Source organism: Ochotona princeps, chromosome 24, assembly GCF_030435755.1.
Source record: "Ochotona princeps isolate mOchPri1 chromosome 24, mOchPri1.hap1, whole genome shotgun sequence".
NCBI classification, from domain to species: domain Eukaryota; kingdom Metazoa; phylum Chordata; class Mammalia; order Lagomorpha; family Ochotonidae; genus Ochotona; species Ochotona princeps.
In genome coordinates, this window is record NC_080855.1 from 2,340,859 (window position 1) to 2,368,847 (window position 27,989).

General features: G+C 42.0%; 1 protein-coding gene across 1 annotated transcript in view; it reads right to left on the minus strand.

Annotated features, from left to right (window-relative positions):
* The window catches only part of LOC101531236 (cytochrome P450 3A6), a 330,285-nt gene that overhangs the window by 48,947 nt on the left and 253,349 nt on the right, over positions 1 to 27,989 (minus strand). Inside the window, exons 3-4 of the mRNA XM_058680736.1 lie at positions 7,541 to 7,634; positions 3,444 to 3,496 (exon numbers count right to left, since the gene is read on the minus strand). Coding sequence (XP_058536719.1) covers positions 3,444 to 3,496; positions 7,541 to 7,634 — 147 coding nt within the window. The remainder of the gene's footprint in view (positions 1 to 3,443; positions 3,497 to 7,540; positions 7,635 to 27,989) is intronic.

A 27,989-nucleotide genomic window follows, 5' to 3' on the forward strand; every position in this document is an offset into this window, starting at 1 on the left:
TTCACAGACCTGGAAACAATGATTCAAAGGTTCATCTGGAAACACAAAAAACCACGAATAGCTAGAACCATTCTCAAGAACAGGAAGTTAGCAGGGGGAATCACAGTTCCGGACCTCTGGACATACTATAGGGCAGTGGTTATCAAAACAGCCTGGTACTGGCACAAAAATAGAGAAGAAGATCAATGGAGCAGAATAGAAACACCAGATGGGAACCCACAGAAATACAGCCAAATAATCTTTGACAAAAAGACAAACGACAACCCAGGCAAATGGGAAGGTCTGTTCAATAAATGCTGTTGGGACAACTGGTTGATAGCCTGCAGAAACAAAATGATAGACCCACATCTCTCACCATATACTAAGATCAAATCCAAATGGATAAAAGATTTAAACCTACATCCAGAAACCTTCAAACTTTTGGAAGAAAATGTTGGAAACACACTGGAACACTTAGGGGTAGGCCCTCACTTCCTAAAAAAGACTCCAAATGCAGTAGAAATCAAGACCAAAATAAACAATTGGGACCTCATCAAACTAAGAAGCTTCTGTACAGCTAGAGAAACAATCAACAAAGTAAAAAGGCAACCCACAGAATGGGAGAAGATCTTTGCACACGACTTAGGTGATAGAGGGCTGATCTCCAGAATATACAAAGAGCTGCAAAACAACCAAAATGTCAAAACAAACAAACCTCTCAAGAAATGGGCACGGGAAATGGGCAAACACTTCACAAAGGAACAAACCCAAATGGCAAATAAACATATGAAAAAATGCTCAAGTTTCCTGGCAATAAGGGAAATCCAAATTAAAACATCAATGAGGTACCACCTGACGCCAGTAAGACTGGCCCACATGAATAAAAGCACCAACAATACTTGTTGGCGAGGTTGCGGGGAAAAGGGAACCCTACTCCACTGCTGGTGGGGCTGCAGGCTGGTACAGCCTCTATGGAAATCAGTATGGAGAGCATTCAAAAAACTCAAATACAACATACCGTATGACCCGGCAATAGCACTCCTAGGAATATATCCAGAACACTTGTTTTATGAGAAACCAACATGCACTCCTATGCTCATAGCAGCACAATCAGTAATTGCAAAGACATGGAAGCAACCAAAATGCCCATCAACAGCGGAAGACTGGATAAGAAAGCTATGGTTCATCCACTCCATGGAATACTACTCAGCTATTAAACAAAACAAAATGCAGTTCTTTGTGGCCAAATGGGCCAAACTGGAAACCATAATGCTAAGGGAAATGAGCCAATCCCAAAAGGTTAAATACCACATGTTTGCCTTAATTTAAGATGACACGATGTTATGTACAACAAGTTATGTTATGAATGTTATATGTTGTGTATAAACCTAAATTGAAATGTCAATGAGGTGGTCACAGAAGGTGGATAAGAAATCGCATTTACTTTTACCATATTGGTTACTTGTTACTATGTCAATTAATTCCATGGTGATGTAAATTTTTGCTGATGGTATGTTGGAGCTTTTAATTGATCGGGATGATAGTCTGCTGGCTCTGTCTTCAGATCAGAGAGTGTATACCTAAGAAGCCGTTGAACTTATCTGGACAATAAGATGCTGGACTCTATGTTTGGTATATGCTTGCAATGGGGGAATCTCAAGTGAACTTGAACTGTGGTTATGCAACAAGGTGGAGGAATCCACCATGGTGGGAGGGTTTGGGGAGGGGTGGGGAGAATCCCAGTACCTATGAAACTGTGTCACATAATACAATGTAATTAATGAATTTAAAATAAAATTAGGTAAAAAAAAAAAAAAAAAAAAAAGAAAAAAAAAAATGAAATAAAATTCTTCAACAGTAAAGAAAAGTTAAAAGAATTTGCCTGTTCCAAACCTGCCCTACAAATGATACTTAAAGATGTTCTCAGGACAGAGAAAAGGAATAGCACCCACCTAAACCAAAGGCAAATGTGAAGAACATCCCAGCAAACGGACAGCAGAAGACTAAATCAATGAACAACCCATTGCTAAAAGAACAGGACCAAATTACCACCCATTCCCATTAACCCTCAATGTAAATGGCTTAAACTCCTCAATCAAACATCATAGATCAGTGGACTGGATTAAAATAACAAAGCCCAACTATTTGTTGCTTATGGGGGTTGGGGGTGGGGCGGATACATCTCACCAACAAAGATCAGTGGAAACTATATCTCACAGATTTTGATGCTTTTTTGTTTGTTTCATCTCTTTAAAACACTTTCTTCTGACTAAATTCTTCAACAACTCATAGATCACACAGTAGCATTATTTTCTTCAAGAAGGTTCATGATTCTCTTCATTGCTTCAGTGACACATTAGGCATTCAGTAGCATGTTATTTAGCTTCATGGCATTTTTTATTTCTTTCTTCCTTCCTGCTGTTGATTTTGTACTGTGGCTTTTCATTTAAGGGGATGCATAGTAACTGTGTAATGGAGACAGTCATCCAGATGTGAACACAATGCAGTATGCACCTCTACTTCCAGACAAAGATGGACTCCCAATGAAACTGTTTACTATATCCTGACAATATAATGCTGGACTTTCTGCCATTATCCAAGTCCACAATGATGGACATACACATTCATACACATTGCATATGAAGAACTACACTATAGTAACAATATAGGAGAACTCATTGAGGTGGGAGAAACTTGGGTAGGGGATAAGGGAAATCCCACATTCTATGGAATTATATCATAAAATGATCATAATAAAAATGAAAAATGAATGTTAACACCTGTAACTGTTACTAAAGAACTGTGCTACTGTAATAATATAGGAAAAAAGGTAGGAATGAGAATAGGAAGGGAAGCAGGGGAGGAAATAATCCCTAAACCTACAAAATTGTACCATGGTAAATAATCATTACAATCTAATGAAAAACTTTTAAAAAGAAAAAAACTTGTGTTCACTTTTACAAAGAAGTCAGTTTAAAATCCTAAAAATTTAAACAAAAACAAATCATACGTTTGCAGAGACTATACTCAGTTTCCCAAGCCACCTGCCTGTATCTCCAAATCCTCCTTTCAAAAACATATATCAGATATACACATTATGTAACAGAGTATAGATTTTTCCTTCAAAGAGAACTCAATACTGGAAGTTCATGTATCATGCACTTATGAGGAAACATTAGAATGGTCCAGGAATAATGAGTCTCACTCAATTAAAGAGACATAAAGGGGGCTAACACATAGAACAGCCAGACCATGGCAGAAAGTGAAGCTAGGATCCCTGGTCAGCAAAGCCTGGGCAAAGTAATGACCAACTTGGACATCAATGCCTGGGATGTATATGATCCTTGTCAGGACAAGCCTCCACACCTTTACTCTGTATACTTCACGCTAAAAGGCTCTGAGCTGAGGTTGCTGCGTATTCACTGAGCGTCTCACCAGAACAGGGAAGGTTGCAGAATACTCACCCCCACATATTTCCATACTTTTTATAGCATTTTATGTCAAAATTCCACATACCCTGGGGACAGAAAGAAAAATGGAATTTTGATTATTCTACCTATAGTAAACTCTATCCTAATTCAGGCCAAAAAAGTGCTCTAAATAATTAAAACAAGTTTAATGTTTTCTACAGTATTTACATGGAAACTCATTTGAAGTGAAGAATTCAAAGGCACCCTTGAGTTTTCCTTGAGTATCATGGAAAACTAGTGGCTTAGCCTTGATACAGATATACGTAATCCTTGTCACTGTGAAGTGCTTTCCTGGGTCTCTGTGGTATCCAAAATACCATAAATCCCTCTGACGTACTCCTCATGGACACGTGAGGAAACTGAGGCTTAGCAAAAGCTGTGAGGTTCCCAGGGATGCATCTGCTCATGCATGAACTCTCTCTAGACTTCTGGCTTATTTAGGAAGTGATAGCAGTCAATCTCTTTTGTTCTTAAGGATTTATGGCATATGTTGTTGAATGAGAAAGTATATGAGTAACAGAACACATGTGGATTCACCTTCCAGTTTTGGAGCACAATATGGGAAAGATGAACAGATATCACCTCTACACACAGGACCCAGAACATTACAATAACAAGCATTCCAGTAGAGTGGCTAACACACTTCTCTCCCATGTTTGAGTGTCTGTGTTCCATACCTGGGCCTGCCTGTTCACTTTAAATTCCCGCTAAAACATATCCCAGGTGCAGCAGTGATGGCTCAACTACAGGGTACCTCAATCCACATGGGAGACGTAAACTAAGTTCACAGCTTCAGCCAGGTGTAGTCTCAGATACTGAAGTCCCTTGCAGAAGTAAATAAGCATGTGGATGCCTGCTGTCTCACTCTCTCATGCCCCACTAGGTAAATAAATAACACTTGCTATTAATTCTCATTTCTGAAACTTAAAGCAAAAAATCTTCCTTTGCTTTCACTTGTGATAATTTTTACATGAAAAGAAGGTCCTAGATGATGGAACTTGGGGGTATAGCTACTATAAAACTAATCTAGGAAAATAAAGAAGATATCATTGCCATCTCTGGGGGGGGGGAGGGGGACTTATTTCACAGGTTTCTATTGCACAAGACAACTCCATTAAAGAGAATTAGTGTCAGAAACAATGCTAGGGACTGTGGAAGAGGAAACTGCACCCACACAGCAATGTAGGAATGCACTGTCTCTGCTGCTGTTCCAGCAGCAAAGCTGTACACACACACACACACACACACAGATCTTGCCGCTGGAACTCTAGACCTGACCTAGTGACTCTCAACCCAAGAGCCAGGTCCTTACAAAGTATCATAGAGGCTAAACATCAGGAAGTGAAGCTACCTTGCAGCATGCATTTCCACTCCCAGGTGAAACAGTTAAATATACCGTAATAATATGATGGCAGATTTTCTGCCTTTGACTACACCTACAGTGCCATGGTACATGTGGGTAAAAGAATGTTCAACTTGGCAACTGTTGCTGCAGGACTGTGGTACAATAACAGTATCAGGGGAGGGCCAGGCACCACAGTAACCTAGTGGTTAAATCCTTGCCTTGCATGCAGTGGGATCCCATATGAGTGCCAGTTCACGTTCAGGCCGCTCCATTTCGCTTTCAGCTCCTTGCTTATGGCCTAGGAAAGCAGTAAAGGATTGACCAAAGCCTTGGGACCCTGCACCTGCAGGGAAAACGCAGAAGGAGCCCTTAGCTTTTGGCTTTGGATCGGATCAGCTCCAACCATTGCAGCCACTTGGGGAGTAAGTCAGCAGACAGATCTTTCTGTCTCTCTTCTCTGTAAATCCGGCTTTCCAATAAAAATAAATAAATATTTAAAAAATACTATCAGGGAAATAATGGAAGGGGAAGGTGGAGAAAAATCTCTGTGACTACAAAATGGTATTAAGGGAAAAATAATTTTAAAATTATGTTTATTTTAATGTTAGTATTTAGCATTTTATAGCATTGAAGCATGATTTTGCTGAACCTGGTTGTTTTTTGGATAGCCTAACTATAACTTTAAGAGGACATATGTCAACAGTTTAGGTGAACATTTTTGGGAGGGGTGTGCAGAGAAATCTTTATCACCCCAGAGAGGAGTAACTGATCTTTGTGTCCCACCCAGTGAGTTATAAGTGCATCCCTGCTGACCGCTTCCTGTCTGTTTCTAGGCTTTCCTAGTTGTTCTCTGTCTATCTATTCTAGTTTGTTTGTTCATTTGTTTGTTTGTTATGAGGGTTTTCTTGAGCGATCCTGATGGTCCTTACGAAAGAGGGTTGGGACTCCAAGTTGGAAGCAGGCTAGGATCAGAGAAAGCTCCTCTCCCTAGTTCCGAAGGAAGTTTACTGTTGTTCTGTTTCTGCGGACCGCTCAGGGATCCTGGTTGTCATTCCGATGACCCTGGATCCTGCAAGGCAGGAATTGGTCTTCTTCCATCCCCCATTGTAGATCCAAATGGGGGTGGGTGACCTCAGAGTTCTTGGCCTCTGAATGCACTCCATTTCCCCCGTGGTCTCCTTGGCAGTAGGGATGTAGTCCTCGGTGCTCGTACTGATAGTCCTTGGTGAGGCTCTGGGAGCCTTCAGGGTTGGGATACAAGCCTCCTCCTGTCCCTCTGTTCCACTCTGTGGTCCCCCCCTGCTCTATGCATATGACCTCCTGTTAAGAGGTTGTTAGGATTGCTCCTGATTCCCTCCACATGTCTTTGTAGTTTTGCTATTGTCTAATGCTGACTCAAGTCTGCTGTCTATGAGACAAGAGACAGCTGAATAGCAATCTATAGCCATTTTAAGGTATATAGAACATGGTTGAATATAAACCAAAATTGAAATGTCTATGAGTAAGTCACAGGTTGTGGTTGAGAACCTGCATTTCCCTAGTAACATATTGGTTAATCAATACCATGTCAATTAATGCCATAATGTTGTAAATATTATGTTGGGATTTTTACTTGATTGGGATGATACTCTGCTCGTTTTACTTTCAGACCAGAGATGGTCTCACCAAGAAGCCATTGAACATACCAGGACAATAAGATGCTGGACTTTATGATTGGTCAAAACCTCCAATGAAAGAATCTAAACTGAATTTGAACTATGGAAATGCAACAAGGTGGAGCAATCCACCATGGGGGTGGGGTAGGGAGGGGTGGGGGGAATCCCAGTGCATAAAAAAATGTGTCACATAATGCAATGAAATTAATAAAAAAAATGAATAAAGACTGCACTGACTTAAAAAATAATTATAAGTTAAAATGCAAAGGTGTCTTCAAAATGCCCAAACCCTGTGATGTATTTTATAATCCATTCAGCTTTATGGGAATTTTAATGTTTCTCAAACTATCCCCTTTTCTACAATTATGCTTTTAAAATCCTGTTTTGGGTTTGGATATCTTAGTTCACAAATAAACATAATTCTGTCTCCATTATATCCACCCAGGCTCAGACTCACCCATGAGGGGACACCTGTAAAGGAAAATAAGTAAGGCAGAAACCTCTTTTTCTGGCTCTCAAATCCCCAACAGATGTCACAGGTAGCAAAACTTGGGTAGAAACACAAAAAGAGGGAATTCAGCAAGTCTTCGGTGAATAAAATCATCCAATTCTCTCGTGGTGAATACTTCAGTGCCTGAAAAACTGAATTTCAAAACTATGCAAGAGGAAAGTACCAAAAGCAATCATGGTCTCTTGCTACAAACAGGAGAGTTGGAATCTAGAGCACACAGCTTCATGAATCGCCAAGGGGTCCCCTTCCCACATTGCTCCAAATACAACCATAGTGATACACGTTCATGAGAATGTGCCAGGGAAAACTCAAAGCTCTCTATAATGTTCACAGAGCATGAACATCAAGTCTCAGCTGAACTGTGAGACCTCAGCTGACACACCACAGAGTAAGTTTCTTTTCACCTGAGGCAAACGTGAGACTTCTAGCCCCACAGTAGACTTCTCCATTCCTGGGACCCACACACCAGTCAGAACGTGGAAAAACTCACAACTTAATGCGGAAGAGAACTTCAACTCATAGAATTCACTGGCTCTGAACAAACACATGAAGCAGAGGAAACAGTTCAAATGACACTCACCTTGCGGTAGCTCATGATATTACCCAAGAAAGGCAGAGGTGTTGGCCCAGGAATGCCCAATTTCTTAAAAACGCCGTGTGTAAGGGTGCCATATCTATAAAGTCAAGGAGGAGTCAGGTCACAAGGGTGATAGTTTACATAGAGGTGACACCTGCTCAGGAATCAGAACAAATCAGGGAGGTAACAAGTAGCCAGTGACTAACAGCAGAACAAATTATCTCCTTCCACATCACAAGTTCTCCAAGAAGTCACAGTGACTCAATAAAGGCCTTCAATGTCCCATTCCTAGACTGAATCCCTGAAAAACTCCCCCAAATGACAGTGGTTCTGAGAGGTTTAGAAAATTTGGGAAAATTCTGTAAGACTTTAGCTTAGGTAAAAAGTATTGTTTTTTTTAGATAAGACTCGAAAAGCACAAAAAATAAAAGCAAAGCTAGACAAATGGGATTACATCATGTTCACAGCAGAGGAAACACTTGACAAGCTAAAATATTGGCAAATTCTATATCTGATAAAGGATTTAATCTAAGATTCATAAAGAGCTCAAGAAACACAACAACAAAGCAAATAATACAGTTAATAAATGGGCAAAGGGCATGAACAGTCATTTTTTAAATGATGAAATGTAAATGGCCAATGGACAAAGGAAAAGATACACAGAGTCACTAGCCATCAGAAAAATGCAAATAAAAATCACAATGAGGTTTCTACCCATCCCAGTCACAATGGCTATCAATAAAAAAATAATACTGGTAAGGATGTAGAGATAAGGGAACTTTGATTTGCTAATGGCAGAAATGTAAACTAGTACAATCTTTATAGAAAACAGTATGGAGAGTCCTCAAAAATAGGAAAGTTGATCTGCGATATGATTGAGCCATTTCACCTCATTCCTGGGAATTTGCCCAAAGGGAATGAAATCACTATAGTTATCTTTTTGACTTATATTTAGGAAATACATAAAATATGCTCTCTTTATATTAATAAGCTTTTTTAAAATGTGTAATAAAAAGAAAAAGAACTGGGCCTCCTTGAAGCTTGTGCAGTGGACAGCATGCCCTGATGCTCATGGGGGACACTACAGATCATTGAGGCCAGTAGAGGATGTCTGGTACCATGGCACAACATGAAGGTCAGAATAAATTAGACAACTCTACCAGCCAAACTTTGACAGCAAGTATCTGGGCAAGTGGAGCCTCTAGGGTTGACTATGTCAGTCAATGGACCTTAAGGAATACCTCAATATTGGAGCAATGGAATCAAGAGCATCTCAAAACTATCAAAACCACTTAAGCAATACCCTCAGAACATGCTCCACATCGGGGAACCTAGGATGACATCAAGTGGCCATCCCTCATCCCTGGGTGCTGATGCAGTTTGGCTGTTGTGAACAGCTCTTTCCCCGTCTCTCCTACCTTCCTCCAGATACAGGAAGAAAAAGGAGAGGGCCCGGCACAGTAGCCTAGCAGTTGAAGTCCTTGCCTTGCATGTGCCGGAATCCCACATAGGTGCCTCCAGTTCGTGTACTGAGAGCCCCCGCTTCCCAGCCAGTTTCCTGCCTGTGGCCTGGGAAAGCAGTGGAAGATGACCCAAAGCCTTGGGACCCTGCACCCACATGGGCAAACCAGAAGAAACTCCTAGCTCTTGGCTTCGGATCAGCCTTCTCCGGCCATTGTGGTCACTTAGGGAGTGAATCATCAGACAGAAGATCTTCCTCTCTGTCTTTCCTCCTCTCTGTAATCTAACTTTCCTTTGAAAACAAATAAAAATACATCTTTTTAAAAATTAGAAGCAATTGTCTCATTCACTTCCCCCATTTCTTAGCCCTTCCCACCCTAATAAGTGGTCCACACGGGCTTACATCCATTCCTACTGTGTAACCATCATCAAAAATAAAACAAATTTATTTAAAAAGAGAAACAGGGGGTTGAAGACATAAAATTCACCAGGATGGCCCCAAGGTAGGAAATTGAGCAAGTATGGCTGACGAGTATGCTCTGTAAAATGGTTCAGTATGCTCTGCAACTGCTGCCAACAACAAGAGAGAGCCTTCCGAAGTTCACACTTCCTGACAGTTAACAGGTACATACATTATGCAACAGCCAATAAAGATTCATAGCATGTTCAATATGAATCGTACTATGGCCCAATATCCTCTTTCGATATTAGCCTCTAAGATACGATAGGTTACCAATACTATCTTTTAATCCAGTAGTTATCACATATTTGATCAAATAAAACTGAAAGACTGTATGAACTCACTTGTGTTTGATCACCAAAGGCATCTACTACAGATTTTCCATGCCTATTACATGAGGGCATGGAAAGCCTGACACCAGAGGCCAAATTTGGGAGGGGGTGGCTTTCATTATTTCCACCCCATTCCTTCCTTTGCTACTACCACCACAGCTAGGGAATTAAATTTTTCCCTGTAGGTCTGGCACTGCACCATAGCCCTGCCAACATCCTATTAAGGCGTTAGTTCAAGTTCCAACTTTTCTTCCAGTCCAGCTCCCTGATATTTTGGGAAAGAAGAAAGTGGTCAATGTGATTGGGCCCCTGCCACATACGTGACACACCTGGAAAAGCTCTTGACTCCTCACTGGCTTCCAAGCAACTGTTGAGGCCATATGGGGAGTCAACCAGCATATGCAATAGCTCATTCTGAAATTCACTCTATTTGTAATTCTTCATATAAATAAAAATGGGGGTTCTTTTCATTCTGAACTTGCAACCTGTCATGTGACCTTCCAAATCAACTGAGCAGTTACTGCGTCACAACATAGTCCCCTGAAGGAAGCTCTTTAATACATAAGTCAGGGGACAGCATAGTAGGATCTCAGCTACTCCACTTCAAATCTACCTTCCTATTTGGCTTGTGAAAGAAGTGGAGGATGCTCAAGTCCTTGCACCCTTGTGGGAGACCCAAAAGAAACTCCATGATCCTGGCTTATGAGCAACTCAGCTCCAGCCACTGTGAACAGTTGGAGTGAACCAATCGGTGGAAATTCACTGTTTCCGTCTCTCCTTCTTTCTGTAGCTCTGCCTTTCAAATAAAGACAAATCATTTTCAAAAAATGAGTTCACACTAGACCACAGCAAGGTAGAAGGTGGTCTAGGTGAACCTTTGGCTTCTTCCAGGTTTTTTTTTTTTTTTTTTTTTTAATTTTATTTTAAATTCATTAATTACATTGTATTATGTGACACAGTTTCATAGGTACTGGGATTCTCCCCACCCCTACAAGCAGAGACTGGGAACTGGATGGGGTGAGATAGGTCAATTCTCTCATTAAAATCAGTAAATACCCTTCTGTTGGTATTACCCAGAATGTGGGCAACTTCCCCTCTGATCATCAGAATAGATGAATGAAAGACAGGCTTATTACCATTCCAGATGCAAGGCTACAGGAGAGATCAGATGGACAGCTACTCACAGATACAGGAGCACCAGGCTGGCAGCCACGAGAACCCAGGTTTCTAAGGAAAAGTCTGGCATCAGATCCATTGCCACTCACTGCTGCAGCTCCTCCTCTGAGTGTTCCCTGCAGCTGTGTGTGATGCTTTTTGCTGAACTGTGCGTGCACAGCTGCCCTGCCCTGTAAGCTGTGATCCATTCAAGGTGACTGGAATATTTATGTATGGAGCAGGGGGTGTGACTGGACCTACAGCCAATAGAAGAGTTACTCGTGCTCCGCCTGCAATCTGGGGCTCTCTCCAACTTGGCAGTGGGCAAAGAATCATAGACATCTCTCAGTGATCCTGGTGAAGTTCTAAAAAAAAAACTCAAATCAAATCAAATCAATTCTAAAAAAAGAAACAAAAACAAAAACAAAAAAACTCCCAACAGTATTGATTTATTAGTCACATCAGAAACAGGTGAAACTCTGACAGCAAATCTCCCCAGTCTACCTTTCTCTCCATAGCTGTCCTCAACCCAAATGATTTGAAATCAAAACAACCTACACCTAGAAATCTTACTCAGAAAGTTTCGTCTGACTAGAATGCCCATGTGACTATAGAAGGCTCCAACTCCTTCAAATCCCAAAATACATAGAACCCATCCTGGTAGAGTCTTTCTTCACCAAACTCCATTAACACAGAAAAGCACTCTCTCCTCCAGGTATATTGATAGTCACACACACACACACACACACACACACACACACACACTTGGGTCACTAAGCTCCCTGCTCTCCAGCATCGTATTTGGCTTCCACATCCCAAGCATCTCAAGGGCATGGCCTTAGTCTCTGTTGTGCTCCCAGTTTCTAGCACAGTGAGTCTCAACAGGTTGATTGAGTCAGGTATGCCCTTTATGCCCTTTAGCTGTTACCCAGTAGGGAATACTACATCTTCCTGGATTATTGCACCAGCAAGAGGAGCTGTCAGGGTCTCAGTTCCCATCACTGTACATTGAGGATGATCCTGCTGCAATAAGAACTCCTAAAGAGTGGATGATATGCCCTGAGCTATGTCAATTCAAGTTACATCCTGTGTACACAGACGACGCTGCAGTAGACAAATCAGATTACACTCACTATCACCCCTGCTCTATGAAAAGATTACTTGTGTAATAACAATGGATGGGTGTTATAGAAAAACACAAGAAAAAAAGGAAAAAAAAAAACACAAGAGCAGCTCAAAAGGCCAGGTGGGGGCCCAGCACAGTAGCCTAGCCACTAAAGTCCTCCTCTTGCATGCACCAGGATGAACACCACCAGGTCAGTGGGTGTGAACTTGTTGTCCAAGCTTTTCCTCTGGCACCTGTAGTTCAAGTCCCATTGGAGTCTGACCCACTAGGCATCCCTCAGAGGAATCCACAGTTCATTTCTTTTAAGTGCTAAGGACCACAGAACAGAAAGCAGCTAGTTCGTTAACAAAGAAAGTGAGAGGAATGTAGATATCAGGATATGCAGACGGCATGCTCAGAGGCGTATGAGGGACATGATGGCCATCTCATCTAGGCCAGTAGGGGACATCAACTGCCCCATCAGAGGATGGAAAGCAGAACAGGTTGCACAATTCTGACCAAACTTTGCAGCATGTTCCTGAGTCTGTGGATGCAGTAAGGTAGGCTTTGCCAACCAATAGACTTTGGAAAGATTTTCTCAACCCTGGAACAACAAAATCAACAACTTCTCAGAATTATCAAAACTGCTCAATAAACACCTTCAGGATACTCCCACACCAGGGTCCCTAAGACGTCATCAAATGACTGACCCCCATACCCAGGTACTGATGTAGACTCTGACAGCAAGGAGTGGCCCCATCTCCTTGATGAAGACACAGGAGGAAAAAAAATCATTTTTCTCACCCACCTTTCTCAGAACCTGACACTCTCCACCCTAATCGCAGGTCCATATGTACATGCATCCAATCTTAACTATGTAAATAATATTAGAAATTTTAAAAATGTAAGGTACTGTTGGGTACCCTTTCCCTCTGTCCCAAAGAAGAACATATGATATATTCTAACAAGAAAGGATTCTAGTGGCATCTGATAGCTATGAATTATCTCACATAATCTAATGCCAGTTTAAGCTATTTGGTTGCAAAAACACCTGTGAAATGGATATGCTTTCATTTTCGTCCAAAAAATAACAGCTGGCTAAGATGATTTCATAACCAGGCCTTATGTGGTCACCCACTTCCCCCTTTAACCTCAGGATCAGACTAGCTGGAATCTAGACCAGGAACTAAAGTGAATCTAACACCTAAACAAAGCAAATGATCTTCTCAGCATGGGAAAATAGTAGAGAACAAATTCTTGGTGCCACTTAATTCCATAGATGATAATACCTCCTAACATGAAGATCTGCAAACTGAGAAGTATACCAAACATGAGAAAACACTGTGTGGGAAAAAACACCCAATCCAAAGCGCTTATCTGTTATCCATAACATACAATGATAAACAAGATCCAAACATGGTACTGATTACAGGTAGCAGTGAAATAAACAAGAAATAAACTTCAGGACAAATAATCAGACAAGCATGAGAAATATCCTGTCCTTATCAACTGTAAATGACTCAGCTTTATCTCAGAGTCTTTAGCAATGGGTCTAAGTTAAATGTTCAATAACATTCAGGAAAGCACTAGGCTCTGATTTCAAAGTAAGTTTGTTATCTAGGGACACAGTAATGCAAGGAACATGTTCATCCTGAAACCCCCATCTTTTCCTACATTAGCCTAAGTGATCCCTCTTTGGGAAAGCGACTGGCATGTCAGAGTGCACTGCTCACAGTCTGAGAAAGCAGAACTTCCCTGGAATGGTTTGTACAATTCAATCAGATTTCACAAGAGACAACCTCTAGAATTATATATATATATATAATATGTGTAATAAGGAGAAAAGATATATATATATATATATTAAGGAGAAAAGATATATATATATATATATATATATATATATATATATCTGATGTGATAGCTTAATAGCTAAAGTCCCTGCCTTGAACGCATTGGGATCCCATATGGGTGCCAGTTCATATCCTGGCTGCTCCAGTTCCCTTCCAGCTCCCTACTTGTAGCCTGGGAGCACAGCAGAAGATGGCCAAAACCTTGGGACCCTGCACCCATGAGGGAAACCCAGAAGAGGCTCCTAGATCCTGGCTCCAGATCAGCTCAGCTTCAGCCATTGCAGTCACATGGGGAATAAAACAACAGACAGAAGATTTTCTCTCTGTATCTCCTTCTGTCTGTATATCTGCCTTTCCAATAAAAATAAAGTAAATCAGAGAGAGAAATAAAAGACAGGAAAGCAAAGGAAAGGAAAGAAAGAGAAATAAAGAAAAATAAATAAATTACTTATCTGAGCTAATGTTCCTGTTAACCTTAGGTCAATATTGATCTTATCGATTTGGGGTAACCAGAGGCCTCAGGCCTCATTCCTACAATAGTGAACAAAGTGACAGGTCCCTAAAAATTCTCTCTTCACATCAAAGGAGGACACCTCATTTCCGTGCCCTTGTATGTTGGTCGCACTGTGTACATGCTGTGTTAAACCATAAAGCAGCAAGAATCTACTAGTATTCCCACAGCTTACCCTTTAACAGGGAAAAGAACAAATGCACAATGACACTAGACAAGAACTGAGATAAAGTGACATGGAGAGAATGACCTCTTTATTAATCTCCAACCAATATTTGACACAGCTGACTCTTTTCTCCTAACTCTCTTCCTCTCTGAAAAACACAGAGACAACAGAATCCACAAGTCTTGAGAGATGAAATAAATATGGTGGGATCTGAGCATGCCTGGGTCAGACTGCTCCTCTGTCTCTTTAAGAAAATGACCAGACTTGGCCTCAGAGGATCAACGTCCTCCTAGCTCCATCACAGGACTGCCTGCCCCTGTGTCCCTCAGAACTTTACAAGATACCTCTCCTCCTTTATTCTATGTATCTTGTACATCAAATAGGTCCACCAGCTCAGACAGGAACCAACATCTAATGAGGGAAGGGTGGAGTATAAACACAGAACAGGTTAAACTGGAAAAAACAATTGACCATTTAGGCTCTGAGTTCTACATGCTAGAGTAGATTCTCAACTAGAACTTCAGAGAAACACACACACACACACCCCCTACACCTCAAAGGATAGCTTGTTATTTTAAGTACATGCCTATAATAATTGATTTAACTAATTCCACAACACAGATATAGGTATTGTCTTAGTCTGCACTTTACAAAAGCAAAAACAGCCTCCTAACAGCTAATTTGCCCAGAGATGGTTTTACTTTCATCACTAGCAGAGCCAGCATAATTTAGATTGCCTAGCATTAGAAGTTAATGCCTATAAAAAATAATGTCTGTTCAATAAATGCTGTTGGGACAACTGGTTGATAGCCTGCAGAAACAAAATGATAGACCCACATCTCTCACCATACACCAAGATCAAATCTAAATGGATAAAAGACCTAAACCTACATCCAGAAACCTTCAAACTTTTGGAAGAAAATGTTGGAAACACACTGCAACACTTAGGGGTAGGTCCTGACTTCCTAAAAAAGACTCCAAAAGCAGTAGAAATCAAGACCAAAATAAACAATTGGGACCTCATCAACCTAAGAAGCTTCTGTACAGCTAGGGAAACAATCAACAAAGTAAAAAAACAACCTACAGGATGGAAGAAGATCTTTGCACACTACATAGGAGATAGAGGGCTGATCTCCAAAATATACAAAGATCTCCAGAGAAACCAAAACACCAGAACAAACAAACTGCTCAAGAAATAGGCATGGGAAATGGGCAGACATTTCACAAAAGAACAAACCCAAATGGCAAACAAGCATATGAAAAAATGCTCAAGTTCCCTGGCAATAAGAGAAATCCATATTAAGACAACAATGAGGTACCACCTAACTCCAGTAAGGATGGCACACACAAATAATACCACCAACACTTGCTGGCGAGGATGTGGGGAAAAGAGAACCCTACTCCACTGCTGGTGGGACTGCAGACTTGTACAGCCTCTATGGGAATCAGTTTGGCGAATACTCAAACAACTGAAAATCAACATACCATATGATCCAGCAATAGCACTCCTAGGGATATATCCAAAACATCTCCTACACAAGAAACCAACATGCACGCCTATGTTCATAGCAGCACAATCTACAATTGCAAAAACCTGGAAGCAGCCAAAATGCCCATCAATAGAAGACTGGATAAGAAAGCTATGGTTCATCTACTCCATGGAATACTATTCAGCTATTAAAAAAAATGAAATGCAGTTCTTTGTGCTCACATGGGCCCGACTGGAATCCATCATGCTAAGAGAAATGAACCAATCCCAAAAGGTTAAATACCACATGTTTGCCTTAATCTGAGATGAAAAGATGACAACTTGGAAGATAGTACCTGTATATTATAATATTAGTGCAATCTCTAACAACCTGTATCCAATGCAATAAGATAATGCGATATAATCTATAAACCAACAATTAATGTCAGAATACTTAAGATCTACATAGAAAAACTGTAAAACCTACTATACCCTCAATACGCTATGTTAATCCGTAATGGGGGGGGAGTGCAGGGAAGCCTTTCAGGACCATAAAAAGAGTGAGGAAAAAGTACAATATAGCCTATCAAGATCAAATCTGGTAATTCATAGACAACAGATTCAAAGCGTCACTAAACAATAGTAAAAATACTAAACCAATGCATGAGGGGGGAATCGGGTGTGATCCTGACAACCTCTTAACAGGAGGTCATGTGTGTGGAGCAGGGGGGCACTCCAGGGTGGAGCAGGTGGCAAGGAGAAAGCCTGGATCCCAACCATGAAGACTCCCAGACCTTCACCACAAACTATTAATACGAGCAACAAGGACTATATCCCAACTCCCAAGGAGGCCACAGGGAATTGGATGCCCTCGGAGGCCGAGTACTCTGAGGTCACCCACCCCCAACCGGAGCTTCCACAGGGGATGGAATAAGTCCAAACACTACTGTGCAGAAACCAACATCATCGGAAAGACAACCAGAAGCCCTGAGCGGTCCGCAGAAACAGAAGAACAATAAACGTCCTTCGGGACCAGGGAGGAGAGCTTTCTCTGGTCCGAGCCTGGCTCCACCTCTGAACCCCCGCCCTCCCTTGCAATGACCATCAGGATCGCTCCGAAAACCCCTCATAGCAAACAAACAATCATACAAACTAAAAAAAACTAAAATAAATAGACAAACAACAGAAAGTAGAGCCTGGAATCTGACAGGAAAGAGCTGGCGTGGATTGGCTCATGCCTCGCTGGGTGGGACACAAAGATTAGTTACTCCTCACCATGGTGTTGGGGACTTTCCTGCACCCCCCCCAAAAAAAATGTTCTGCACCTTAATTGTTGACAAATGTCTTGTTAGAGTTACAAGCCAGTCTAGATTATCCTAAAATCTGCCAAGATCAGTAAAATTATACTTCAACACAACAAATGGCTAAATACTAAAATGAAATAGACATGAGAGAGCTGAATGGTACCTTATAGCCATTTTAAGGTATATAGCAGCCGGTCCTGTATACAAACTAAAATTGAAATGTCAATGAGCAAATCATAGGTTGTGGTTAATAACTTGTTTTTTGTTTTTTTTTTTTTTTAACATACTGGTTACTCACAACCATGTCAATTCCATAATGTTACAAATTGCTGTTAATGTTATATTGGGACTCTTAATTGACTGGGAAGATATTCTACCAGCTCTAACTTTGGACCAGAAATGGTCTCCCCAAGAAACTGTTCAACCCATCTAGACAATAAGTAGCTGGACTCTATGTTTGGTATATGTTTGCAAGGAAAGAATCTTGATTGAATTTGAACTGTAATACTGTACCAAGGTGGAGGAATCCACCAGGGGGGAGGGGTGTGGGGAGGGGTAGGGGGATTCCCAGAGCCTATGAAACTGTCACATAATGCATAATAATTAATAAAAAAAGAAAAAAAACTATATAAATGTCTTAATTTCTGTGTAATGAAATCTATGTGTGTAGGGGTAACTATATTATGTCCTAATGTATAACCAGAGTGGTGGCTTCCTGAGTATATGAAATGATATATATGACTACAGAATTTATGTAATTTTCCTTAAATGTGTTGCCATAACTTGGATTTATTATTGGTAATAAAGTCATTTCTTCCTAATTTTTAAAAAACCAGCAGAACGTGCCTGGCACCGTGGCCTAGCAGCTAAAGTCCTCGCCTTGAAAGCCCCGGGATCCCATATGGGCGCCGGTTCTAATCCCGGCAGCTCTACTTCCCATCCAGCTCCCTGCTTGTGGCCTGGGAAAGCAGTCGAGGATGGCCCAAAGCCTTGGGACCCTGTACCCGCGTGGGAGACCCGGAAGAAGTTCCAGGTTCCTGCCTTCGGTTCGGCGCGCACCGGCCCGTTGCGGCTCACTTGGGGAGTGAATCATCGGACGGAAGATCTTCCTCTCTTTCTCTCCTCCTCTGTGTATATCTGGCTGTAATAAAATGAATAAATCTTTAAAAAAAAAAAGCAGCTGTGGAAGTCTCAAGTACTAGGCCTCCTGTCACCCATAGGGGAGACCTAGATGGACTTCCAGGTTTCTGGATTTGGCCTGACCCTCACCTGACAGTTGAGGCCATTTGGAAAATAAAAAGTTAAAAACGTGTTTGCTTTCTCTCTCTCTCTTTCTGTTTAACTCTATATTTCAAATTAATATTTTTTAATTAATCATTTAAAGTAAAATCAGTGGGCTTAAGACTCTCACAGTGTTCTATAAGTATCTCCTTCCAAATATGTTTATCAATCTAAAAACTAAAAAATCCAGAACCCCCTAAGTGTTGCCTCCTCGTTCTTTCTTTTCCCCAGCTCCTGGCAGCCACCATGGTGTGTTCTGTCCCTGAGTCAACCCATTCATATAAACAGAACCACACCAATGTATTTGGCTTCTTTCACTTAGCACAGTATTTTGAGATCATCACCTTGCAGCATAGTATTCATGTACATCTATGCAATTTGCCTGCCTACTCATTTATTTAAGGACATTTGGAGCGTCTTCACCTTCTTGCTACTGCGGATTTGGCTACAGGTAAAGCCTCCAAGTACACGTATTTTAAAGCATCAGATTCAGTCCTCTTCAGAATGTAACTTCTAGTAGAATGACTGAATCACATGGTATTTCTTTCCTTAAATTTACGAGAGACAAAAAACCTATTTTCCACAGCAGTGGTGCTATTATACAATCTCACCATCAAAACATGAAGATCCCATTCCTGAAAATTCTTACTAAAACTTCATTTCCCTTCTTTTTTCAAGAGCCCTCTGATTAACTGTGCAGTGGGGTTTTTTTTTAAGATTTATTTACTTTTTCTTACAAAGTCAGATATACAGAGAGCAGGAGAGACAGAGAGGAAGATCTGCCGTCTGATGATTCACTCCCGAAGCGAGCACAACGGCTGGTGCTGTGCCCATCCAAAGCCAGGAGCCAGGAACTTCTTCCAGGTTACCCACGTGGGTGCAGGGTCCCAGTGCTCTAGTCCATCCTCAACTGCTTTCCCAGGCCACAAGCAGGAAGCTGGAGAGGAAGTGGGGCTGCTGGGATTAGATCTGGCGCCCATTTGGGATCCCAGCGAGTTCAAGGCAAGGACTTTTGCCACTAGGCGACTGTGCCGGGCCCAACTGTACAGTGGTAACATCTGTGGGGATTTAACTTTTAAGAACTTCAAAAATCAGTGAGAACTTGACAGGCACATGCTGACAAGGATGAGATGTGGCCAGGAACTCGCCTGTGTGCTTCCTGAGCTTTTTAGGATTCCAGAGCCATCTATTCCATTCTGTAGAATCCTAACAGAGACAGGTCCTCAGCATGTGATTCATGTAGCCTCTGCACCAATTATTTATAATTCTTCAGGCTCGACTGCCTCATCTAGAAATTGGGTCTTCAGTATTACATCTTTCCCTCCCAGAGTACTGCAGATCAGGACAAACCCTGACCTCTCATCTCTTGGGACCTTGATAAACCAATCTGCTCATGCTGGTTTTGATCACAGAGAGTGAAAAAGAGGACCTGCCCAGTATCTGATGCCTACCTGCCTAACCAAAGCTGTTCATTTCACTGGGAGAACAAAGTTCCACTAATGGCTAAGCAAGGACAACAGTTATAAAGTAACTTCAAATTGCATAATGTATTAAAAGAAGAGACATGAGTTAAAGTTTTAATTTAAAAATCAAAGGAAAGGTCACAAGTTTGCTGAGAGTAGATGTTGACTAACCTTGTTCCTGATCATTGGCTTACACAGCTCTGTTTGTCACTTGCTTACAAGGCACTCCATACCCCACACAGGTTTAGGAACTTGATCTCCCACATCCAAGTCTGGGCTGGTGCTGTCTGCACAGCAGTGTGAGTAAGGCTTCCAGGCAGGGACCATCATATCCTGTCTGTCCTCCAGGATGGCTAACCCTCCTCTTATCCCCCCAGTCCTCATGAAAATGACATGGTTGCAAAAGAAAGAAGTCAATCTATCCATGTTTAGAGATGGTATGATTCTCTACATAGGAGAACCAAGACTCTACCAAAAGGCTATTGTAACTTAACTCCAGTGAGATTGGCCTACATTCAGAAATCTACTAACACCACCTGCTGGCGTGGTTGTGGGGAGAAAGGTACCCTCCTTCACCATTGGTGGGAGTGTAGGCTGGTGCAGCCACTATGGAGAGTGCTAAGAGGACTGAAAATCAAACTGCCATATGACCCAGCTATTCCACTTCTGTGAATATAGCCCCCCCAAAAAATGAAATGTGGGCCCGGCACTGTGACCTAATGTCGAAAGTCCTCACCTTGAATGTATCAGGATCCCATATGGGCGCCAGATCTAATCCCGGCAGCCTCACCCTCACTTCCCATCCAGCTCCCTGCTTGTGGCCTGGGAAAGCAGTCAAGGACGGTCCAAAGCCTTAGGACTCTGCATCTGCGTGGGAGACCTGGAGGAGGTTCCTGGCTCTTGGCTTCAGATTGGCGCAGCACCGACTGTTGTAGTCACTTGGGGAATGAATCATCAGACAGAAGATCTTCTTCTCTGTCTCTCCTCCTCTCTGTATATCTGACTTTGTAATATAAATAAATAAATTTTTAAAAAGAAAATGAAATGTAACCTGTATGCCATATTTACATCAGCACAATCTACAAGAGCAAAGCCATGGAAACAACCCAGGTGCCTGCCCAAAGAGGAGTGGATAAGAAACAATGATAGGATCCAGTGCAATGACTCAATGGCTAAATCCTTGCCCTACACACACTGGGATCCCATATGGGCACCAATTCTGGCTGCTCCACTTCCCATCCAACTCCCTGCTTGTTGCCTGGAAAAGCAGAAAAGGTTGGCCCAAAGGCCCTACAACTGTGTGTGAGACTCAGAAAAAGACTCCTGACTCCTGGTTTAGGATTGACTCTGCTCCAGTCATTGTGGCCATTTGGGATGTAAACCAGCTAGTGGAAGATCTTTCTCTCTGTCTCTCCTCTCCATGAATCTAATATGCCTTTCCCATTTAAAAAAAAACGTCTTGAAAAAATGGAAAAAGGAAACTATGGTGCACTTACTCTATGCAATGTTACTCAGTCATTAAAAAGATTGAAATGTGGGCCTGGCACAATAGCCTAGCACTTAAAGTCCTCACCTTGAATGCGTCAGGATCCCATATGGGCCCTGGTTCTAATCCCAGCAGCCCTGCTTCCCATCCAGATCCCTGCCTGTGGTCTGGGAAAGAAGGCAAGGACAGCCCAAAGCCTTGGGACCCTCTAACCCACATAGGAGAACTAGAGGAAGCTTCTGGCTCCTGGCTTTGGATTGGCTCAGCTCCAGCCATTGCACTCACTTGGGCAGTGAATCATCAGACAGAAGATCTTCCTCCCTGTCTTTCCTCCTCTCTGTATAACTGACTTTTCAATAAAAAAAAATAAATCTTAAAAAAAGAATGAAATGTTACCATATTCAACTAAATGGTCCCAACTAGAGACCATTATGATCAGTGAGATAAGTTAAACCCAAAAGACAAATATCCTATGTTCTGTTTGATACAAAGCAATCTTAGTGCAAAATACAAAACCAATAGATACATAAGTAAACATGCATATACATATATTCATCTAGAGGAACTGTATAATGTAGAATACCATACCAAGGGCCCGGAGCTGTGGCTTAGTGGCTAAAGTCCTCACCTTGAACATGCCAGGATCCCATATCAGCACTAGTTCATATGCCGGCAGCCCCATTTCCCATCCAGCTCCTTGCTTTTGGCCTGGGAAAGCAGTTGAGGATGGCTCAAAGCTTTGGAAGCCTGCACCCATTTGGTAGACCCAAAAGAGGTTCTGGGTTCCTGGCTTTGCATCGGTGCAGCATTGGCTGTTGTGGAAGATTTATTTATTTTTATTGCAAAGTCAGATATACCTAGAGGAGAGAGAGAGAGGAAGATCTTCTGTCCAATGATTCACTCCCTACAGCCAGTGCTGTGGCGATTCAAGGCCAGAAGCCCAGATACTCTTTCAGGTCTCCCAGATGGGTGCAGGCTTCCAAAGCTTTGAGCCATCCTCAGACGGAAGACATTTCTTGCTGCCTCTCCTCCTTTTGGTATATCTGACTTTGCAATAAAAATAAATAAATCTTTTTTTTTTTTAAACAAAGAATATCATACCAAGAAGTGAACACACATTGCACTATGAATCCCTGAACCTGAATAAAAGATTGACTGCCAGTGAAACTGTTAAATATATCTTGACAATAGGATGCTGGAATTCTTACCTAAACCTGCAATGTCAGGATATATTTAAATAGCAGAATGAAAGACTTGTGACTGTTTTTTGAAAGACTATACTATTGTAGTAATATAGGAGAAACCAATGCAGGAGGGATGGGAAATCCCAGAGCCTATAGAACTGTATTATAAAATATAAAAAAGAAATAAGGAAATAAGAGGATGGTGGGGAAACACAGGCAAGAGGAAGGGGAGAATAGGGAGTTGCACTACTCTCCTAACTCTGTATTGTAAAACACATGGGATTTAATCACATGAAATACTCTAATAAACAAAAAAAAGAGCAAGTGGCAGTGTGATACATGTACTGGGGGAAGCTGTAGGCAGCATGGAAACCCAGTCTGAGAAAGTAATCATGTGGCCTGTGACAATCAAAGCTCCAGGACTCTAGCTGCCTAAGGCCCAAGGGAACTCTCTCACTACAGTGTGCACAAAGTGCAAGCCTGGAGCTCCAGCACGTGACTTCTTCCCTGCTGTGTTTACTCCTGCTTTAGGTCAACTACTCCTTTCTCTATTTCCCCAGTCTGGAATAGGAACGTTTACCCTTTGTCTGTCCCTCAATTATGTCTTGAAAGTAACTTGTTTTGGGGGGCCAGCACAATGGCTCAACTGGCTGATTCTCCTTCTCCAAGAGCCAGTATTCCATATAGGTTTGAGTTCATGTCCCAGCTGTTCCACTTCCCATCTAGCTCCATGTCTGTGGCCTAGGAAAACAGTCATGCAGAGGATTGCCCAAAGCCTTGAGGTCCTTCACCTGCATGGGTAACACAAAAACAGCTCCCAGCTCCTGGCTTTGGATTGATTGACTCAGTTCCAGTCATTTGGGGAGTGAACCAACAGATGGAAGACCTTTCTGTCTATATCTCCTTCTATCTGTAAATCTGCCTTTCCAATGAAAAGAAAATAAATCTAAAAAAAGTAACTTGTTTCTGAAGAGTTTGCCTTTACTCTTGTAGGGGTGCTTGAATCTGGACTTTTCACTAATGTTGGAATGAATTATGAACAGGAGTCAGGACCTGAATACTATCAGTTAGATGTCTCTGTCCCTCAAGGTTTCAGGCATCAGAGGTTTGTCACTGGCATGAAGCTGTTAAGCAGCAGAGGGCCTTGCTTGGGGTAGGGCATAGTCAGATGTTATTCCTGGCCTCTCTCTGGTCTCTGGCCAATTATCTCATCATGTGATTTCACAGCTGCTGCCACCATGATACAACTTGACATGATGCTGTCCCGTAGCCAAACGAGTTCTCACAAGTCTTCATTGCAAGCATATACCAAGCATAGAGTCCAGCATTTATTGTCCAGTTAAGTTCAACAGCTTCTTGGGGAGACTATCTCTGGTCTGAAGGTAGAGCCAGCAGAGCATCATCCTGATCAATAAAAAGCTCCAACATAACATCAACAGTTTAGGTGCAGAACATTGTTTTTTGGCGGGGTGTGCAGAGAAATCCCCAATACCCCAGTGAGGAGTAGCTAATCTTTGTGTCCCACCTAGTGAGGTATGAGTAAATCCACGCTGGCCATTTCCTGTCTGATTCTACGCTTTCCTTGCTGTTGTCTATCTATTCCAGGTTTTTATTTGTGTGTTTGTATGTTTGTTTTTTTATGAGGGGTTTCTGGAGCAATCCTGACGGTCATTGCGAGACTGGGTGGGGATCCAGAGCTGGAACTAGGCAAGGACCAGAGAAAGCTCCCCTCCCTGGTCTGTTAGGATGTTTACTGTTCTTCTGTTTCTACAGAACGCTCAGGGCTCCTGGTTGTCGTTCCGATGATGCTGGTTCCTGCACGGCAGAGTTTGGACTTCTTCCATCCCCTGTGGAAGCTCCAGATGAGGGTGGGTGACCTCAGAGTTCTTGGCCTCCGAAGGCACTCCAATTCCCCATGGTCTCCTTGGTAGTTGGGATGTAGTCCTAGTTGCTCATACTGATAGTCCGTGGTGAGGACCTGGGAGTCTTCAGGGTTAGGATACAAGCCTACTCCTGTCCACCTGCTCCACTCTGGAGTACTCCCTGTGCTCCATGCACACTATCTCCTGTTAAGAGGCTGTCAGGATCGCTCCCAATTCCCCCCTTATGCCTTTGTGGCTTTACTATAGCCTAGTGTCGACTCGAGTCTGATGTCTATGAGTTACCAGATTTGATTCTGATAGGCTATATTTCACGTCTTCCTCATACTTGCTAGGGATATGGAAGATTTCTCCACATTCCCTCCCCATTACAGAGTTACATAAGGTATTAAGGAGCATTTTAGGTTTTACAGTTTTTGATGTAGATCATAAGCAGTCTGACATTAATTGTTGATTTATACATTACATCACATTATCTTATTGCTTCAGCATGGGGCTGCCTAAGCAGCAAATAAAAAAACCAAAATCCCAGAGATCCCCAGCTGGGCAGCCAGCAGGCGGAGCCTGGTGCCAAATGGCACACCGGCCACCAGGAAGCAGCTCACCACTTGCACATGGTAGCCATCGTGTGTATCCAGGCATGAGACGCTCCTGGTCCTGGCCCCCCCCCACAGCCTCGTGGCTGCTGGAAGAAAATTCTATATGCTCTTTTTTAAACACATTTAATTTTAATGGAAAAACAGACTTAGAGAAGGACAATGAGAAAGACCTTCCATTCACTCATTCACTACTCAAATGGCCACAATGAACAGAGCTAAGCCAATCCAAGCCAGTCTTTATGGTCTCCCTCCAGGGTGCAAGGTCCCAAGGCTATGATCCATCCTCCACTGTTTTCCCAGACCATAAGCATGGAGCTAGATGGGTAGTAAGTAGCCACTCACATGGTATGCCTGTTCTTGGAGGCAGAGGATTAGCCATTTGAGTCATTGTGCCTGTTATAAATGAATTCCAGGATCAGAGAGTCAATGTGGCAGAATGAAAGGGTCCATCTTTCATCTCCTCCTTCACAGAGAAAAATCAAATTGGATCCATTTCAAGGTGAATGCACAGGGGAGAAAGCTGTAACTCAAAAAGAACATGCACAAAGCCCCCAAGCACATAGAGTGCATAAACAAAAGAGGAGAACAAAAATAATGCACAGAAACTGAATCATAAAACCAAGGGAACTGGTAAGCAGGAGAGCCCCAGTGGACGTCAGCTCTGGGAACACTGACCATGACCTTCAGCAGCCCTAGCCACAGGCATGCACTCCTGCAAGGGGAGCTAGCAGAGTATATTTTGTAGCTCTGGGTCAAAGAACTCTCACAGCCTCCTAAAGGCCTGCAACAAAGGATGACATCTTGGGGAAAGGAGCCACTAGGCAAAACCAGACTACCCTGAAGGAAATCACAGACATTCTACCACAGTAGAAAAGGGATCACAGTCCCACACATTCCACTGAACCCAGTACAGACAGCAAGTGCAGACACAATAGGATACATGGGTTCCAATGCAATAATACTCCAGCACTTAAATACCCCACTTTTACCAATACACACATTAGAGAGATAAAAACTCAACACAGAAACTTCAGAACCAAGGTATCCTACAAACAAAAAGTACCTAACAGAGTTCACATTCTTTTCACTAGCATATTGTACCTAATACCCTATATTAGGACACAGGCAAGACAAAAAAAAAAAAAAAATTGGAAATCAGGCCTGGCACAGTTTCCTGGTGGCTAAAGTTCTCGCCTTGAACATGCTGGGATCCCATATGGGTGCCAGTTTGTATTCCTGCTGCTCCACTTCACTTCCAGCTCCCTGCTTGTGACCTGGGAAAGCAGTGAAAGATGGCCCAAACCCTTGGGACCCTGCAAGGTGTGGGAGACCCAGAAGAAACTCATGGCTCCTGGCTTCGGATCGACTCAGTTCCAGCTATCGCAGCCACTTGGGGAATGAACCAGCAGATGGAACATCTTTTCCCTGTCTCTCCTTCTCTTGGTAAAATCTAACTTTCCAATAAAAAATAAATAAATCTTTTAAAAAAGATTTTATTTAAAAAAATGGAAATCACATCATGTATCTTTTTAGAACATAAAGGCATAAAATTATAAATAAATAAATAAAAGAAATTTTAAGCAGCCAGCATCATGGTTCACCTGAATAATCTTCTGCTTGCAAATGCTGGCATTCCATATGGACACCAGTTTGTGTCCAGCTGCTCCAGTTCTGATCCAGCTACCTGATTATGGTCTTTGAAAGCATCACAGGATGATCCAAGTCCTTGAGATCCTGTATCCATGTGGGAGATGCAAAAGAAGCTCCTAGTTCCTAGCTCCTGGCTTCAGATCAGTTCAGCTCCAACTATTTGTAGCCATTGAGGAGTGAATCAGCAGAGGGAAGATTTTTCTGTCTTTCCCTCTCTCTATAAATCTGCCTTTCCAATAAAAATAAATAAATCTTTAAACAAAACTTTAGAAATTACACCAACACATGGAGACTTAACATAATTTGAACAAAGAATGAATTAAAGGGAGATTTTAAAAATTTTTGAAACTAGTGAAAATGGAAACATAGCATACCAAAAAGCAGTGCTAAGAGGAGTTTATACCAATAAACACATTGAAAAAAGAAAAATACATCATCTCAAGGATCTAGAAAAATCCAAAAACCACCTAATGCACCTAATGCAGTGTGAAAGATAGGAAAAATAAATATCTGTATTAACAAATCCTGTCTTTGCAAACATTGAAGAAAGGAACACAAGGAGGAAGAAGATTGGAGGAAAGTGTAGCTGTCTTCTACAAACTATCTACGGAATGCATTTAAGAGACAGAGTAACAAAATAAATCCACAGCCAACATCATATTAAATGGTGTGTATGAAAAGCAACATAGTGAATATAAAACCCCTGGTACACAAAAGCATTCTGTTTTTGAGTTTCCACCAAAAGCAGAACCTAAGAGACAAATATCTGATGTGGGAGCTGATGCTAAGATGTATTTTGAGAGAATGAAGGTGGACAGAAAAGCAAAGACAGTGTGTATCAGTGAGCAGATCACTGCTGTGGGCACTGGGTTCCATCCCACAGGGGACACTCGGGTGCCATATATGGAATATGCCTTAGTCTAAGAGTGAAGGGCAGGGAATCTGGGGTATTTTCCTACCAGTGCACATGCTTCATAAGCATGGCTCCTTTTGGCATGAATCACCTGGTCCTTCCTGCCTGCCCCTTAAGGAGCCAAACTCATGCCAGTACAGAGTATCCTCAGTCACTGGGGTCAGCACAGGAAACCCTCGGC